Source organism: Carcharhinus amblyrhynchos, chromosome 2 (genome assembly GCF_965287045.1).
Source record: "Carcharhinus amblyrhynchos chromosome 2, sCarAmb.v2.hapA, whole genome shotgun sequence".
Classification (NCBI taxonomy): domain Eukaryota; kingdom Metazoa; phylum Chordata; class Chondrichthyes; order Carcharhiniformes; family Carcharhinidae; genus Carcharhinus; species Carcharhinus amblyrhynchos.
The window spans coordinates 112,301,986-112,319,571 of NC_137325.1; the positions used below are offsets into that span (position 1 = coordinate 112,301,986).

General features: G+C 41.6%; 1 protein-coding gene across 1 annotated transcript in view; it reads left to right on the forward strand.

Moving 5' to 3' along the window:
- armc3 (armadillo repeat containing 3) overlaps positions 1 to 17,364 on the forward strand; it is a 104,419-nt gene extending 87,055 nt beyond the window's left edge. Inside the window, exons 12-18 of the mRNA XM_080211186.1 lie at positions 1,777 to 1,913; positions 3,966 to 4,134; positions 5,329 to 5,429; positions 7,972 to 8,076; positions 10,385 to 10,579; positions 16,469 to 16,631; positions 16,743 to 17,364. Of these exons, the coding sequence (XP_080067312.1) occupies positions 1,777 to 1,913; positions 3,966 to 4,134; positions 5,329 to 5,429; positions 7,972 to 8,076; positions 10,385 to 10,579; positions 16,469 to 16,631; positions 16,743 to 17,021 (1,149 nt within the window). The 3' untranslated portion in view covers positions 17,022 to 17,364. The remainder of the gene's footprint in view (positions 1 to 1,776; positions 1,914 to 3,965; positions 4,135 to 5,328; positions 5,430 to 7,971; positions 8,077 to 10,384; positions 10,580 to 16,468; positions 16,632 to 16,742) is intronic.
- Positions 17,365 to 17,586: the final 222 nt, after the last annotated feature.

The following is a 17,586-nucleotide window of genomic DNA, read 5'->3' on the forward strand; positions in this document are numbered from 1 at the left end:
AACTTGAGAAATAGAAGCAAAAGTAGACCATTTGCCCCATTGAACTTAATGCACCATTCAGTATGTTCATTGCTGATCTTTTCCCACAACTCCACATTCTTGCCTGTTTCCATAGCCCTTGATTCCTGAGAGACCAAAAATCTGTCAATTTTGCTTTAAATAACAGTGCAGCATCCACAACCTTAAGGCATAGTAAATTCCAAAGATTTACACTAGACAAAAACAAAATACTGTGGATGCTGAAATCTGAAATCAAAGCAAAATGCTGAAAGTACTGAGCAGGTCAGGCAGCTTCTTTTTCAAAACCTCTTCCTCTTCACGGGTGCTGCCTAACCTGAATATTTCCAACATTTTCTGTTTTTTATTCCAAAGATTCATAATCCTCTAAATGAAGAAATTTCATTTCCATTATCCTGAGACTGTATTCTATACTCCCCATCCAGGAGAGCAACCTCTATGTCTACACTGTTAACTTCATTCAGAATCTAGTATACTTCAATGAGGTCACTCTCCTTCTATACCCTGGAGAATATTGGTTCTGTTTACTCTGCCTTTCATTACAGAACAACTCTCTCATGCCAGGAGTCAATTTAGTGAACTGGCAGGGGACAGGTATATCTGCATGTCCTCAGCCCCTTGGAGGAGAAAGCACTGACCAAGGCCTTTGCCACCAGTGTTGCTGAATGTATCCAGTATGATGGCATGTTCCTTAAGCACCTTCTCAAATTCCACTTTCTCCTCATCCCGCACACTGTATACCTCTTGCTTTCCATGCATCTGTCATTTCCCTCACCCAATATTCCCTTTCAGCTATCCAAGAGCAGCCATCTGGCCAGCCAGTGCTGTCTGACTATGCAGGATGAGAAGAAGCCCATATGCCTAAAAAAGCAGCAGCATTATTTAATCTGACACACATAACCACCAACTCAAATACTGTATTGTGCATACTTTTGCACAGTGGTGAGCCACCAGGCATAAATGGGCTGCAACAAGGCCAGGAGGAAGAATAACGCATGTTCCAGCTTCCCAGAAGACAAAGGGCACTGCTCCACAGATGAGGATTGTGATGGCTCAGCCTACATAAAAGGCTTGATGAACATTGCGCAGAAATGCTTGCTGCATTGGCAGGGCTGCCTGAGAACTTCATGTCAAAGTAAAGGAGCATGGAGAGGAATGGCTCCATATTGGGACAGAGTTTTGTACAAAACCCAGAGTTCATCCTTTCCAGCAGGAAGTGGTGGCCAACTCCATGACAGCAATTTCTGACCCAGCGGTAATGCAGCATCTGATGGCTGATATCTCAGCTTTCTTTGCAGCATGGGCAGAAGCCATGTGACATCTGAGTGCTTCAGTGGAAACTCAAATTGACAGCACATGTTAATGGTGCAAATATATTGACCCTGGAAATTTTTGAGCAGTCAGTGTGCTCTTCTGTTGGCCAGAATCACAAAATTAGCACTAATGGGCTCAGCCTGTGATTGGTGAAGAAAACTAACTTGAAAAGTAGCTTTTTGAGCTATGAGCATTGGAGGTCAAACACATTTGTAAACAATTTATCACAAGAGTTACAAATTGTTTTGGATTCAGGACTGAAATTGGTAGAAGTCATATATTTTGATTATCAGGTGAATTGAATGTTACATTCCCACTGAAAATCAACAGATCATAGCTATTTTCTTAATATGTAGTAGCATTTTAGCCAATATTTTCTGTTTAAAAAATGGCTATTGGAAGGATATAACTGAAACTTATTTAAAATTGAGTTTGTTTTCACAGCTGAGAAACGCTGGTGGATTGGAACCACTTGTTGAACTGCTCCATTCTAATAATGAAGAAGTGAAACGCAATGCCTGCTGGGCTATACTTGTCTGTGCTAAAGATGAGCCAACAGCAGCTGAACTTTGTAAGCTTGGGTAAGTATGGAGTAGAATAAGCAGTTATAATTGAATACTAAATGCCAGGAAACAAAAATTAATACAACATTCTATCCAATTCATGAATCTTTGAAGGAGTGATTTGTCAGGGCAAGTCAACTATAATGCACAACATTGCTCAGAAGATGTTTTGGATTATAAATACCCTTCAGGTAGCTTTTATAGCTCTGGCTCCTTTATAACCTCATTGACATTGATGCAAGTTTGTCTCCCCAGGAAGTAGCATTTAAATGGCCTTTCATGGCTACTGCGCAGCACTCAGTAATTACGTTTTACTATGTCTGTTAGTCATTAAAAATAATCACTTTATACAGATGCAATAAATATTCCTGTGTTTTATAAAACCTGTGTCCTGTTATTTTGTTGTAACTGTTCTCTATATAACAATTTTATTTATTCTAATGGAAACGTATACATGTAGTAAGAATTTGAGATAATTCTCCATGAGGAGCAGTTAACAATGATGCAGTGTGAATTATATTATACTAAATTCTATTCATTATAGTATTGACTGAACTGCATGCATATCAGTCCATCAAAAATTAAACTTATACTAACTGTAAATTTATATTGCAAACAATATGTGTGCTGATTAAAAACTGATGGCTTAATTGTTAATAATAATTGAACTAATTTCTCATTATTCCCTCTTTTGTTTGTATCATAAGCCATCTCACTAAGAAAAATAGATCTTTGCCAATGCTGTAATGTAGTTTGCTGCCAGGACCACACTGGAGTACTCAAATGTGACTTTCTACCCTCCCTGAGGGAAATTACCTGGCTGGTTTGCCGTACAAATCATATTTAGTTAGGACCAATATTCATTGGTTCCTTGATCATCTGGAAATGCTCAACAAAGCACTCATGGCATAGTTGATATCACCTGATCTACGTTTCAACAGTTTTTTTGATATTTTTGAATACAAAGTTTGGATGTCTGATTTAGCCTATTAAAATAGTTTGGAGAAGGTAAATGTTACTTTGAATTGACATGCTAGTTGAAAGGTACAAATTTCATGCGAGTTCCTGTCAATATATTAGTGTCATGCCTTATTTAAGGAACTAGGTTTGCCATCAGTTTACAGGGAGGTTGTACTACACTACTAGTTAAAAAGTGAAAATATTTTTGTGGATTGGGAAGATAAATCAATCAAAAGGACAGAAAAGGCTATCAATAAACCACATCATGGAAAAGTAACCACATCATTAGTTCACTGGAGATACAAATTAAACATCAGTACCAAATTGTCCAACTCTCAGAAAAGGCTGCCAGAATGGTGGAAGATAGATGGTTCATTTATTTTTCTTTCAATACATGATCTTTCCTCCAAATGGAAAACAGCAGACATCGCCATTTTTCATTCACTGTGGTTTTCATGAGCTTTCATACAGTTGTCCTTTGGGATTCTGGTCTGTATTTGAGGTGTAAGTAGCATGGATTCCTCCTTAATAAGTACAATGTGTTCTGCTTTCCACTCAGATGAACAACATTGGCAGAGAGTAGTTGAAATGGATGATGTAAGGAAACAGACAGTAGTTCAATAGGCTTTTGAGAACCAGAAAAAGCTTATTAGTGAATTATTTTGTTTTAATATATGCAGTTTATTTTGCATGTTTTTTTAATGTTTGTATTTATTGAGATGAAGGACTCCAACGCTGAGGAACTGAGAACATTCAGTAATTCCATGATCAAACACCATGTAGAACACTGATTGCCCACAAAATGTGCCGAAGTTTCATTCATAAAAAAAATGCTTAATGCATTAATGTGACTTAAAAGCTAACTAAAAATGTTAGAAATAGAGTGAGTTGCATGAGCTGATATTGAGAAGAACTCATATCATCCATTTCTTATCTAGACTTCACATTCATTTTACTTCAAATCTTAGAATCCAAGAGGATTCTCAGACTGCTTTCTGTTAATTTTTATCTGAAAGTCCAACACAATAGATGAAAGTACAACTGGCATACCAGTGTGTTACTCTGTCCTCCAGCTTGCTTTCTGAGCGTTTATTTACTTTTGTTTTATAGAGTTTTGGAAATCCTAGACGAAGTAAACCTGTCCTCCAGTCGCAAGAACAATTTTAGTGAAGCAGCTGTGAAAAGATTGCTGGACCATAACATTGCTCTCAAATATGCTTTAACTGGCTACTTATCATCCAAAGACATAATTACAGATGGTTTCTATGATCCTGGTCGGGTACACGTTATTTATAAATATAAAAACTTTCTAAATGTCTCATTTTACGTAAGATAGTCAACACAGTAACAAACCATTCAGCCCGACTGCTCCATTCCAACTAACAACAAACTAGCTCAATGAAAATAGATACCCAGGGTCCTGTTCTCTGCTATGATGTCAGGTTAGTTGATTGGTAAACTTAGTAAAAATAGCAAAATTTAAATTTGCTGCATATTGGAATCTGAGTCCTTGGGTATCAAATTGGAGGCAATTTTTCATCACGTTTTTTACTGTAGAACTGTTGCTAAAACCATTTGAATATTAATCACTATAAAGTTGATTCTGCCAACTATATCATGCAAATATAGATCTGATCTTTATTAATGTGTTCATTGATTATCTGCATTTTCGTGAATTGATGTTAAAATAACATAAATGCTGTATTGTTTGCAAAATGAGCCATATTGCCAAAGATTGTATTTAATGCAAAGATACAGAAAACAGATAGTTGAAAGGAAGCACAAGGGCAAAAAACTGACTTTTTTATTCATTCATGGATTGTGTGCATTGCTGGTAAGATAGTAGTTATTTTTTGTCCACAAATATACTTATTCATAAATTTTGTCGAAGTTTATTCCAAAACATTAAAAATTGAATATTACAAAAAGCTGCATTCATCCAGGTAAATTGAGAGTCATACTCCTGACTTATGCCTTGCGAACGTATCTGGGGAGTCAGGAGGTAAGTTATTCTCCATGGAATTCCCAACCTTTGACCTGCTCTTGCATTCACCGTATGGCTGGTAAGCAACTCAGAGCTCACCAACTAGGAGCCAAAGTTCCTCAAGCTGCAAGCATGGTTGCAGTGAATAGGTATGATAAATATTTACCACAAGTGGTTATGTATTGTAAATAGGAAATGTATTGTGCTTTGGAAGATGGAAAAGGTGATGTGAAAACTAATCAGTAAGAGGATGGGTGAGGAACTTTGAGGGTGTGATGAGAATTAGTAGGATTTTGAAGAGAGGGTAAGACTTAAAATGAGAAAATGGTCTTGGGAAAAAGCTCCACGAGATAAAGGGCACAATGGTTTATGGTGGCAGACAAGAAATGAGAATAATCATAGATCTTCAAGTCAATTTGTGAGATTCATTTTTTAAAATGCAATACAAGTTGACACAGAAGCTGAGTTAACTGAAGTTTATTTTTATAGATTAAACCAGGCATGAAGGTCTTGACTCTCGAAGAATTCAGTAACCAGGAGTTGAACCAGCACCGACCAATACTGCTAATTAATGCAAAAAGAACAGATGGGTAAGTTTTATTTCATGTTAGTATTCCCAATTCCAAAAAGTGAAGATCAAATTGTTATTTAAAATTGAGTGTTAAAAGAAATGGACAACTTTTTTTAAGCATTCAGATGAATTGCTGGTGAGTAGCATAACTCCATCCACATCAGTGATATGATATGGGTGCTGCTGGCTAGCACTTAATGATGTGGAGATGCTGACATTGGACTGGGGTAAACACAGTAAGAAGTCTGACAACACCCGGTTTAAGTCCAACCGATTTATTTGATAGTAAACTCGCAAGCTTTTGGGGTTTGCCCTTTGTCAGGCGAATGGAGAGTTCTGGCCTTAGACAGAGCATATAACAGCACAGACAGGTAAACTGTAGTTGTCAGACTTATTACTAGCATTTAATGCCCATCCCTAATTGCCATTGAACTAAGTGGCAGTTAAGAGTCATTCACATTGTTGTGGGTCTGGAGTCACATATGGCCCAGACCAGGTAAAGACGATTGATTTCATTTCCTAAAGGACATTAATGAACCAGCTGGGTTTTTACAAATGCCATGGTCATTACTTTAAATGGTGGGATTTGAACCCACGTCCCCAGACCATTACCCTGGGTCTCTGCATTACTAGTTCAGTGACAATATCAATGGGAAGTTCTGATTATGAATCCTATTTGTAAATTCACCAGATATACTGATATTCTAAAGCTTTGATTTTAATCCAGTATGCCCAGAAAAAGAGGGGCAAAGCACATGGTTAAAATGATGATTGTCTGCTGGTTACATTCCCAATGCGCTTCTGTCTAGTGTCTTTTAACCACATTTTTTTTTAGACATTCTGACATCTCAGCATCTAAATCTCAGAGAGTTGTGGAATTGGAGGAGATTACAGGGAAGAGTGGAGTGGGGATGAGACCCTAAAGGGCCTTGAAAACAAAGATGAGAATTTTCTCATCGAAGCAATACTTGACTGAGAGCCAAGATGGATCAGGAACACAGGACTGAGGGATGAAAAGGACCTGGTGCATATGAAAACTAACAGTGTGTTTTTAGGTTATGTTGAGCTGGGGCAGCATGTGGAAGGGGATCAAGCTAAATCCTTAGGCCACATGAGAAGTAACTGTCAGGAAGCAGAAAGTGAAGACATTACAAGTGATACTCTGTCTGCAATTACAGTTAAGAATAGAATCTGCAACACTGACCCACAGAGCTGGGTAAAAGTGGAAATAACGAAATCAGTAACTGTGGTGAAAGTGGGCCAAAGGCTAAACAGTTGGGATTTAAAAGTGCAAATAAATTGAGGAGGTGTTGTTTCTTCCACAGAGGCTGATAGACATGTGGAAGGGGGGGGTGAGGTTGGAGGTTGATACAAGGAAGAGATCAGTGGTGGCATTATCTATGATAACACGAGGAGAGGAAGCAACCCCTCTTAAAAAGAAATGTCCCTGTTTTAAATAGACCTTAAGAGTTACACTATGAATTATGCACGGCTTGTGGTTGGGCTGCCCAATTCCTCATGTGATCAGAATGCAATTTGTCATTCATGGAAATGAGACCCAGGCCTCATGTGAACAGCATTATAGGGGTTTCCCTCTTGTTCTGTCTGCCTCGTTAGGGTAATTTAACTCAAGACCTGAAAGTTTATTTATTAGTTACTAGTAGGCTTACTTTCACACTGCAATGAAGTTACTGTGAAAATCTCCTAGTTGCCATACTCTTGGCGTCTGTTCGGGTACACTGAGGGAGAATTTAGGATGGCCAATTCACTTAACTTGCTCATCTTTGGGCTGTGGGAGGAAACCAGAGCACCCTGAGAAAACTGTGTGCAAACTCCACACAGACAGTGACCCAAGCCAGGAATCAAACCCGGATCCCTGGGGCTGTGAGGCAACAGTGCTAATCACTGTGCCATCATGCCATCAAACCGGTAAATATTTGTAGATCAATTAATGGTGCAATGTGACAATTTACAGGTTAGCCTCTGAATCCATTAAAAGCTTGCATCATTTATGTGGCTGGCAGGTCAGAGAAACCCTGAAAATAGAAAGCAAAATTCTTAAAAGAAAAATGTTTAAAATTTTCAAAAGTCCAGCCCATTTCCACGACTTATGTCTCTGATGCCACATCTGTGAACCTGGAACCCTCTGTCCTGGTGTTTCATTTAAATTCAAACAACATTATTAAGTGCAACTTTCCTTTAGGAGGGGTAGGTTGATTTTAAGAAGAGCAGGTTGGCTGCATCAGCCACTCTGAGCACAAAGCTCATTGGCCCCCTGTTGAGTGCAGAGGTAGTGACACAGGGGATGCCAGAGGAATGGAAATGCCCAGATCCAGGCTATAAGCATGACAATGACATGACAGCATATGTCCCACAGCCAGTAGAATTGGAACAGGCAACTTGTGAATTGTGATCTTCCCACCAAAAAGATGAAACAGACAAATTCTCAGCCCATCATGTTAAATATTAGAATTGAAAATCTTTTGAATATTAGAAAGCTTGCAGGATATAAGACTTTGTCCCATATCATTAAATCACTGATTTAGTGTCTTATTTTGCAGACAGTCGGCAGGATTATCAATTGACGATAAACTTACTGAGGCCCTGTCAGCTGGCAGCAATCGCTACTCTTCGAGCAAATCCTATACCAAAGACAAATCATCTAGGTCTGTCTAACTTTTTATGTTACTGTTTTACAGAATGGTCGTGAAATTATAACAATCAAAATTTTGAGTTAATAACCTGAGTTCCTAGTATCAAAATCCATAACTGCAAATCTCACATTGTTATGAACAGGAGTGGTGGCTAATCTAAATAGCATTAATTTCTTTGTTTTTGATTTGCTTCCGTCCTTTATAAATATTGGTATATTTCCTGACCCCTCAGTTTTGGTATGATCCAGTTTTCTATTAATAATGCCACAGCAAATTCAAGATAGGATGAACTCAAAGGATTAGTTTATTTGCACATATAAAACATGAGATGGGTCACAACATTGCCTCCTTTGCATTCAAACAGTTAAAGATGGATAAGGAAAGAAAATATTTACAAAAAAGAGGCTGCAGAGAAAATAAATATTGTTTCACATGGGTTCCAGTGTCCAGAATCAAAATCCAATGAGTTATTACTTCACAGAGATCCATGGGTTGAAAACCAATGCTGTATAATTTACTTTTCCAATGATGTTGACTTCACACAATGCGATAGGCACCTTGATATGAAGCATTCTTGTAGACAATGGTACAGAATTTCCAGCAGAAGCAGCGTAGATGGAGCCAGAGCAGAGCTCCATTTTTGTGAGGCTGCTCACAGGATGACAAAATGACACACTGACTTTTGTAGTCCAGCAAAGCAAGATTACCTAATCCAACCTAATCAAAACTCTACTCTGAAACCCCAAAGGGAACCCAAATAAACATAAATGCATGAGTTCTACTTAAATAAACACTCTGGGTGGAATTTTACAAAATAAATTCTAGGTGCCCAATGAGCGTGAAAACAGGAGATGATCACGTTAATTTTTTGGGTGAGCTCCCAGTTGCAACTGTATGGCACTTAATTAAAAAAGAAGCCAGGATGCAATTCTTGCCAGTAGAGAGAGGGGCAGAGCCTAATTTCACTGGTGAAGCTGACTGCTGATCTCTTGGGGCACCATTGCGCAGGCACCCCAATCTCCCCGTATACTGGAAGCTCTTCTGCCCCCCCACCCCCATGGACACTGGGACACACCCCGATCACTCACTGTGCCTTGTCTGTCCCCTTCCCAGCACCTCGCTTTGCCCCCGCCAATCTCCATCCCTGCAGATTTCCTCCCAATCACCCTCTCTGCAAAGCGCCCCCCTTATACTCCCCTGCAGAGCCCCACTGCCCTCCTCACCCTAACCTTGGCACTGCCCCAAGCACTGCCAGTGTGCCTAGTTGGAACTGCCACAGTGTCGAGTGGGCACTGTTAGGGTGCCTGGTGAGCACTGCCAGGCCTTGCCTCTGACCAGCCAGGGGGCTTCAATTGCCTCCGGACCCACCAGCGAGGACCCCACCCCCTTTTGGTGGGAACCATATGTGATTCTCACCAGTGAAGACCTCGAACGGTGAGTGGGTAAGTGCCACTGAGCCAGGACGATAGCATCTGGGGCTCACTGATGATATGACAAGCATGTCATGCATATTCAAATTGTGAGAGGCAAGAAACTGAGCATGATACAGACTTTTTGCCTCTCACCCTCACCTCGCGGTGAGACGAGTTAGTAAGATCGCGAGTTCCATGTTTAAAATGAGTACTTATCTTGTGCTCCCAGCGACCGATTTGAAGGCTTTTCCTAGACAAATTAACACCCTGCAGAACCGATCTGAACTGTAAACAGACCCCTTACAAGAAACATGGGGTGCAACCTTAGCGGCCATTCATGCCATGCTCTCAGCAAGGTCAGAGAATTTGGCACCCAGTCAAATCTTCCTTTGCTGCAGTGGGATACGAAATTCCTGCCAGCGTGAATGGCCATAACATTCTGGCCAAAGTGTCATAACAGCAAGAATAGTGCAGTGATCCGCACCAATCTCTCAGGAGTGCTCCGTACAGCAATCGTCCCACACTCAGTAAATTTTTTGGAGTGCGTGAGCTGTACTAGGGGATAGGGCCTAAACACACCAGTGAATCTGGCTTCAGAGTGCTCGAGCATCATTTCGCAAAGGCACCCTGATTTCTCAGTGCACTAGGAAACCCCCTCCCTCCCCATACACACTGGCGGCATGTTCCCCCACCCCGACGTGGTAAGTGCTGAACTTGTGACTGCTCCATTTTACCTGAGCAGCTCAGTGGGAACTCAAGGTGCATGAACACCTTGTACATTACGTGTCAGTGATCTGATCCTGGAAATTCTATGGGGTGCAATTCCCATTTCATCATAAATATGACAAAGAACTATAAATTTTTGACCCCATCATCTTAAACAAGTCTCCAAATATTTTTTATCACAGCAAAAGTAAAAGTAGAGGGAAAAAAGAGGAGGAAAAACTGAAAGAGGAACAACTCCAGCTAAAGACTGAGGAGGAAGAGAAAAATAAGCCATGGGAGTGTCCTTATGATGTACTTTTTGATGCTTACATCAGTGAAGTTACAAGAAATATTTTACCACTTGCCAGCACAAAAGAACAAATCGTGGCACTTGCAACGTAAGTACTTTTCTACACAATTTTGCATAAATTTAAAACATCCAAACAGGCAATATTTTTGAATTGTGTTCCTAATTCATAAAACCTTTCCTAAACTTCAAATAGTTATTTCACAGATATAGTACTGTAAAGAGACTCCAGAAACCAGGATTGTTCTCTGCAGAATGGTGAAGGTCAAGGGAGATTTAATAGCGATGATTAAAGGTACAAAAGGCATTGATAAGAGTTTCCAGTGGCTGTTGGCTTGGTAACCGACAAACACAAATTTAAGATAATTAGCAGAAGAACCTGAGGGCAGATGAGAAGATTTTTGTAGTAAAGTGTGTTGTTAGGGTCTGGAATGTGTTGCCTCAAAGAGTGGTGGAAACAGACTTATTGATAACTTTCAAAAGGGACTTGGATATTTACATGAAAAGGTCAACAACAATGTCAGTGGGAAAGAGGAGAGCATAAGAACTAGGAGCAGGAGTAGACCATCTGGCCCCTCAAGCCTACTCTGCCATTCAATAAGACCATAGCTGATCTTTTCATGGACTCAGCTCCACTTATCTGCCGACTCACCATAACCCTTAATTCCTTTACTGTTCAAAAATTTATCTAACCTTGCCTTAAAAACATTCAATGAGGTAGCCTCAGCTGCTTCACTGAACAATGAAATCCACAGATTCACAACCCTTTGTGTGAAGAAGTTCCTCAACTCAGTCCTAACTTTGCTCCCCCAAAGCATGGGGCCATGCCTCCTAGCTCTAGTTTCACTTGCCAAAGGAAATAACTTCCCTGTTTCTATCTATTCCCTTCATAATCTTATATGTTTCTATACTCATTCTTCTGAATTCCAATGAGTTTAGCCCCAGTCTACTCAGTTTGTCCTGATAAGCCAACCCTCTCAACTCCGGAATCAACCTAGTGAATCTCTTCTGCACTCCCTCCAGTGCCAGTATATCCTTTCTCAAGTAAAGAGACCAAAACTGTATACAGTACTCCAGATGTGGCCTCACCAGTACCCTACACAGCTGCAACATAACCTTGCTGTTTTTAAACTCCATCCCTCTAGCAATGAAGGACAAAATTCCATTTGCCGCCTTAATTATCTGCTGCACCTGAAAACCAGTTCCTTGTGATTCTTGCACAAGGACACCCAGGACCCTTTCACAGCAGCATGCTGCAATTTTTTACCATTTAAATAACAGTCCATTTTGCTGTTATTCCTACCAAAATGGATGACCTCACATTTACCAACATTGTACTCCATCTGCCAAACCCTCACCCACTCACTTAGACTAAGTATATTCCTTTGTAGACTTTCAGCATCCTCTGCACACTTTGCTCTGCCACTCATCTTAGTGTTATCTGCAAATTTTGACATACTACACTTGGTCCCCAACTCCAAATCATCTATGTAAATAGCAAACAATTGCGGTTCCAACACTGATCCCTGAGACATACCACTAGTCACTAATTGCCAACCAGAAAAACACCCATTTTATCCCACTCTTTGCTTTCTGTTAGGGGAGTGGGTGACTAATTGGATAGCTCTTTCAAAGAGTTGGCACCAGCATGATAGGCTGAATGGCCTCCTATGCTGTATGATCCTTTAATACAGTAAGAAGTCTGACAACACCAGGTTTAAGTCCAGCCAATTTATTTGATAGTAAACTCGCAAGCTTTTGGGGTTTGCCCCTTCGTCAGGTTAATGGAAAGTTCTGGCCTCAGACAGACCATATAAAGCACAGACTGTTTACAGATTACTGATTTGAATGCGAGTCTTTACACCTAACCTACTATTCAAGTCTTAAAGAGGCCAACAATGTGAGTGGAAGGAGCATTACGCCCAGGTTAAAGAGATGTGTATTGTCTCCAGACAGTACAGTAAGTGAGGTTTAGCAAACCCAGGCAAGTAATAGGGGTTACAGATAATGCAACATGAACCCAAGATCCCTGTTGAGACCGTCCTCACATGTGCGGAACTTGGCTATCAGTCTCTGTTCAACAACTCTGCGCTGTTGTGTGTTGTGAAGGCTGCCTTGGAGAATGCTTACCTGAAGGTCAGAGGCCAAATGCCCATGACCGCTGAAGTGTTCGCCAACAGAAAGGGAACAGTCTTGCCTGGTGATTGTCGAGCGATGTTCATTCATCCGTTGTCATAGCGTCTGCATGGTCTCCCCAATGTACCATGCTTCAGGACATCCTTTCCTGCAGCGTATTAGGTAGACAACATTGGCCGAGTTGCAACAGTATGTACCGTGTACCTGGTGGATGGTAGTCTCGCGTGTGATGATGGTATCCATGTCGATGATCCGGCATGTCTTGCAGAGGTTGCTGTGGCAGGGTTGTGTGGTATTGTGGTCACTGTTCTCCTGAAGGCTGGGTAATTTGCTGCGAACAATGGTCTGTTTGAGGTTGTGCGGTTGTCTGAAGATGAGAAGTGGGGGTGTGGGGATAGCCCTGGCGAGATGTTCGTCTTCATCAATGATATGTTGAAGACTCCGGAGAAGGTGTCGTAGCTTCTCCGCTCCAGGGAAGTACTGGATGACGAAGGGTACTCTGTCCACTGTGTCCCGTGTTTGTCTTCTGAGGAGGTTGGTGCGGTTTTTCGCTGTGGCGCATCGGAACTGTTGATCGATGAGTCGAGCGCCATGTCCTGTTCTTATGAGGGCATATTTCAGCGTCTGGAGGTGTTTGTCACGATCCTCCTCATCTGAGCAGATCTTGTGTATACGGAGGGCTTGTCCATAGGGGATGGCTTCTTTAATGTGTTTAGGGTGAAAGCTGGAGAAGTGGAGCATTGTGAGTTTGTCTGTGGGGTTGTGGTACAGTGAAGTGCTGAGGTGACCATCCTCGATGGAGATGCACGTGTCCAAGAATGCAACCGATTCTGGAGAATAGTCCATGGTGAGTCTGATGTTGGGGTGGAACTTGTTGATATCATCATATAGTTGTTTCAGTGAAAGTTCACCATGAGTCCAAAGGAAGAAAATGTCATCGATGTATCTAGTGCATAGCATCGGTTGAAGGTCCTGTGCAGTGAAAAAGTCTTGTTCGAACCTGTGCATGAAGATGTTGGCATTTTGAGGTGTGAATTTGGTCCCCATGGCTGTTCCGTGTGTCTGGATGAAGAACTGGATGTTGAAGGTGAAGACATTGTGGTCCAGGTTGAAGCAGATGAGTTGTAAAATTGCATCTGGAAACTGGCAGTTGTCGGCGTTGAGTACTGAGGCAGTTGCAGCAATGCCATCGTCGTGGGGGATGTTGGTGTAGAGTGCCGAGACATCCATTGTGACGAGGAGTGTCCCTGGTTCAACTGCTCCATGTGTGCTGAGTTTCCGTAGGAAGTCCATAGTGTCATGACGAAAGCTGGGGGTTTTTTGTACAATGGGTTTCAGGATGCCCTCGACATAGCCAGAGAGGTTCTTGCACAGGGTCCCATTGCCCGATACGATGGGACGGCCGTGTGTGTTTGCCTTGTGTATCTTTGGGAGGCAGTAGAGATCCCCAACGTGGGGAGTACGTGGAATGAGAGCACGGAGGGTGCTCTGAAGGTCTGGATCAAAGGTCTTGATCAGAGTCCAAAGAACACACTCATCAACTCAACACTCTGATCAAGACCTTTGATCCAGACCTTCAGAGCACCCTCCGTGCTCTCATTCCATGTACTCCCCGCGTTGGGGATCTCTACTGCCCAGCCGTCCCATTGTGTCGGGCAATGGGACCGTCCCATCATATCAGGCAGTGCGCCACAGCGAAAAACCGCACCGACCTCCTCAGAAGACAAACACGGGACATGGTGGAGAGTACCTTTCGTTGTCCAGTACTTCCCCGGAGCGGAAAAGCTACAATATGTTCTCCGGAGTCTTCAACATATCCTTGATGAAGACGAATATCTCGCCAGGGCCATCCCCACACCCCCACTTCTTGCCTTCAGACAACTGCGCAACCTCAAACAGACCATTGTTCGCAGCAAACTACCCAGTCTTCAGGAGAATAGTGACCGCAACACCACACAACCCTGCCACAGCAACCTCTGCAAGACATGCCAGATCATCGACATGGATGACATCATCACACATGAGAATACCATCCACCAGGTACACGGTACATACCGTTGCAACTCAGCCAACATTGTCTACCTAACACGCTGCAGGAAAGGATGTCCCAAAGCATGGTACATTGGGGAGACCATGCAGACGCTATGACAACGGATGACTGAACATCGCTCGACAATCACCAGGCAAGACTGTTCCCTTCCTGTTGGCGAACAGTTCAGTGGTCACAGGCATTCGGCCTCTGACCTTCGGGTAAGCATTCTCCAAGGCGGCCTTCACAACACACGACAGCGCAGAGTCGCTGAACAGAGACTGATAGCCAAGTTCCGCACATGTGAGGACGGTCTCAACAGGGATCTTGGGTTCATGTCACACGATCTGTAACCCCCGTGACTTGCCTGGGTTTGCTAAACCTCACTTACTGTACTGGCTGGAGACAATACACATCTCTTTAACCTGGGCTTAATGTTCCTTCCACTCACATTGTTGGCCTCTTTAAGACTTGAATAGCAGGTTAGATGTAAAGACTCGCATTCTAATCAGTAACCTGTAAATAGTCTGTGCTGTTGTATGCTCTGTCTGAGGCCAGAACTCTCCATGCACCTGACGAAGGGGCAAAGCCTGAAAGCTTGCGAGTTTACTATCAAATAAATCAGTTGGACTTAAACCTGGTGTTGTCAGACTTCTTACTGTGTTTACCCCGGTCCAACGCCAGCATCTCCACATTATGATTCTATAATGGCAAAGACTGGATAAGCATTAGTCAATATGGAACTTTACCTGTAGGTTTCCCACTCCAATCTCACTGACTAACTTCAAATTGCAGACAACAAGGATACTAGTTCCGAGCTGGGTCAGCCAGTCTTTAGTTATCATATCATGTTCCATTGATGTTGTTAGGACATAGAGTTGCTTATGCAAGGCATTCCTGGAGATTTAATCAGTTAATGTTGTGACTTCATGCACAGATCGCATGATCCGATGATGTGAAATATCACCACCCTGGCACCTTCGGTTTCAAGCAAACTTGTAAGCTCAATGCAGCCTACCAAACATAAACATTCAGGTGATTGATATTTGAAAGATGCTGTAAAACTGCTCTGATCCAATCATAGGCTGATTCTCTATGGAATTTGCTCACTAGTGAATTTATTAGCAGCAATCGGAGAGAAACCAGTCTGACTGGATAAGTAACAAGGAGAGGGAAGGAAGGTACTGAAAGTAAATGGCAATGTGGGGCCCAAGCGAGGCAGCAGGAGCGGCAGTGTGAGGCTCAGGTGAGGCAGCAGAAACAACAGTATGGGGCCCAGGTAAGGCAGCAGGAACAACAGTGTGAGGCCCAGGTGAGGCAGCAGGAACAACAGTGTGGGGCCCAGGTGAGGCAGCAGGAACAACAGTGTGGGGCCCAGGTGAGGCAGCAGGAGCTACAGTGTGGGGCCCAGGTAAGGTCACAGGAGCGGCAGTGTGGGGCCCAGGTAAGGTCACAGGAGCGGCAGTGTGGGGCTCAGGTAAGGCAGCCAGAGGAGGATTTCTTCTCAGGAATCTCACATATTTACTACAGATTCACAACTGCATAAGTTCTTTTGTGTATATGCAAAATATTTTCAGATGCAGTTTAACAAACAAGTAGAACTTTGTGAAATTAATGATTAATTTGAACTTCATGCCTCTTTTCCCTTAGGCTGCCTGTATTTAGTCTGCATAACTATATGCTTCCCTTCCTGCCTTGAGAACAACATCCAGAGACCTCAAGTTTCTATCCTGGGACTCTTCCTTTTTCTCATTCTTTTTATCCCTTTGCTTGGTAATCAACAATTAATTTACTTTGTTTAATTTTCAATACAAGGTTTGTTTCTGACAAGATGGGTGGACCTGTAAGCAAGGAAAAGCTTCATGAATTCACCTGGGAACTTCACATTGCTGATGTGAAATTTGAATTAAAATCAAATATCATTCCTATTGGGAAAATTGAAAAAGGAATCTACTACCACAGAGCCCTTCTATTCAAGGTAGGTTTTTTTTTCTGGTAAACAATTCAATTGCTCTTTTATACAGTTTCCAAAGTGAAATAATTTAAAGTATTTGTAATAACCTGCTTAATAATTCCATTTGTTTTTCAGGCTTTAGCTGATAGAATAGGGATCAGTTGTAGTCTTGTTCGTGGAAACTATACCCGAGCCTGGAATGAAGTCCACTTGGTTGACCAACCGCCACAAGATATTATTGGGCTTTTCGTTCCACCAACAACATACATCTTGGATCTCATGCATCAAGTTGGCAACTTGATGAAGGTTGACAGTCCAGACGCAGCACACTATGAAACTTATACTAGTTGTAAACTTGCAACTTGTAAATGTTGCAAACAATTGTCTTGGTACCTAGATCACTTTGAAAAGTGATAAATTGCTAGTCTCTGCATTTGATAGTGTTAACAGATTTAAACACATTGCAAAGGGATGTTGCAAAATCATAAATGCCATCTTACAACAGTAGAGTAAGTTTCCATTCCAATTTGTTCACTTAAAATATTTCTAATCATCCTCTTATTTCTTTATTACTAAGTGAAATAACCTTGTTTCTGAATAGGATTTTTTAAGTGTAGCTGAGATGCCCACATGTTACTGGATTTTCATAAAGACAAACACTTCAATGGCTCTTCTGCCTGTTAGCAAATTCCCACAAATTCTGTACGTGTGTTATTTTACATTATAAATTGGATGATAAATAATAAAGCAAAGTTAGAATGACACAATCACTACTTATTGAAAAGACCATTATTAATGTTATGGCTCCTATAGCAAGTTTTAAAATCATGAGATGAACAACTTTGTTGTTATTATCTTGTCCTGTTCAGAACTGAATTCTCGGCCAACATCTTAAAGATACAGGACTGTGCATTTCTTTGTAGATAGTTTTAGTTAAATAGGAAGAAAATAGGAACATGGAGCAAGAATAGGCCATACA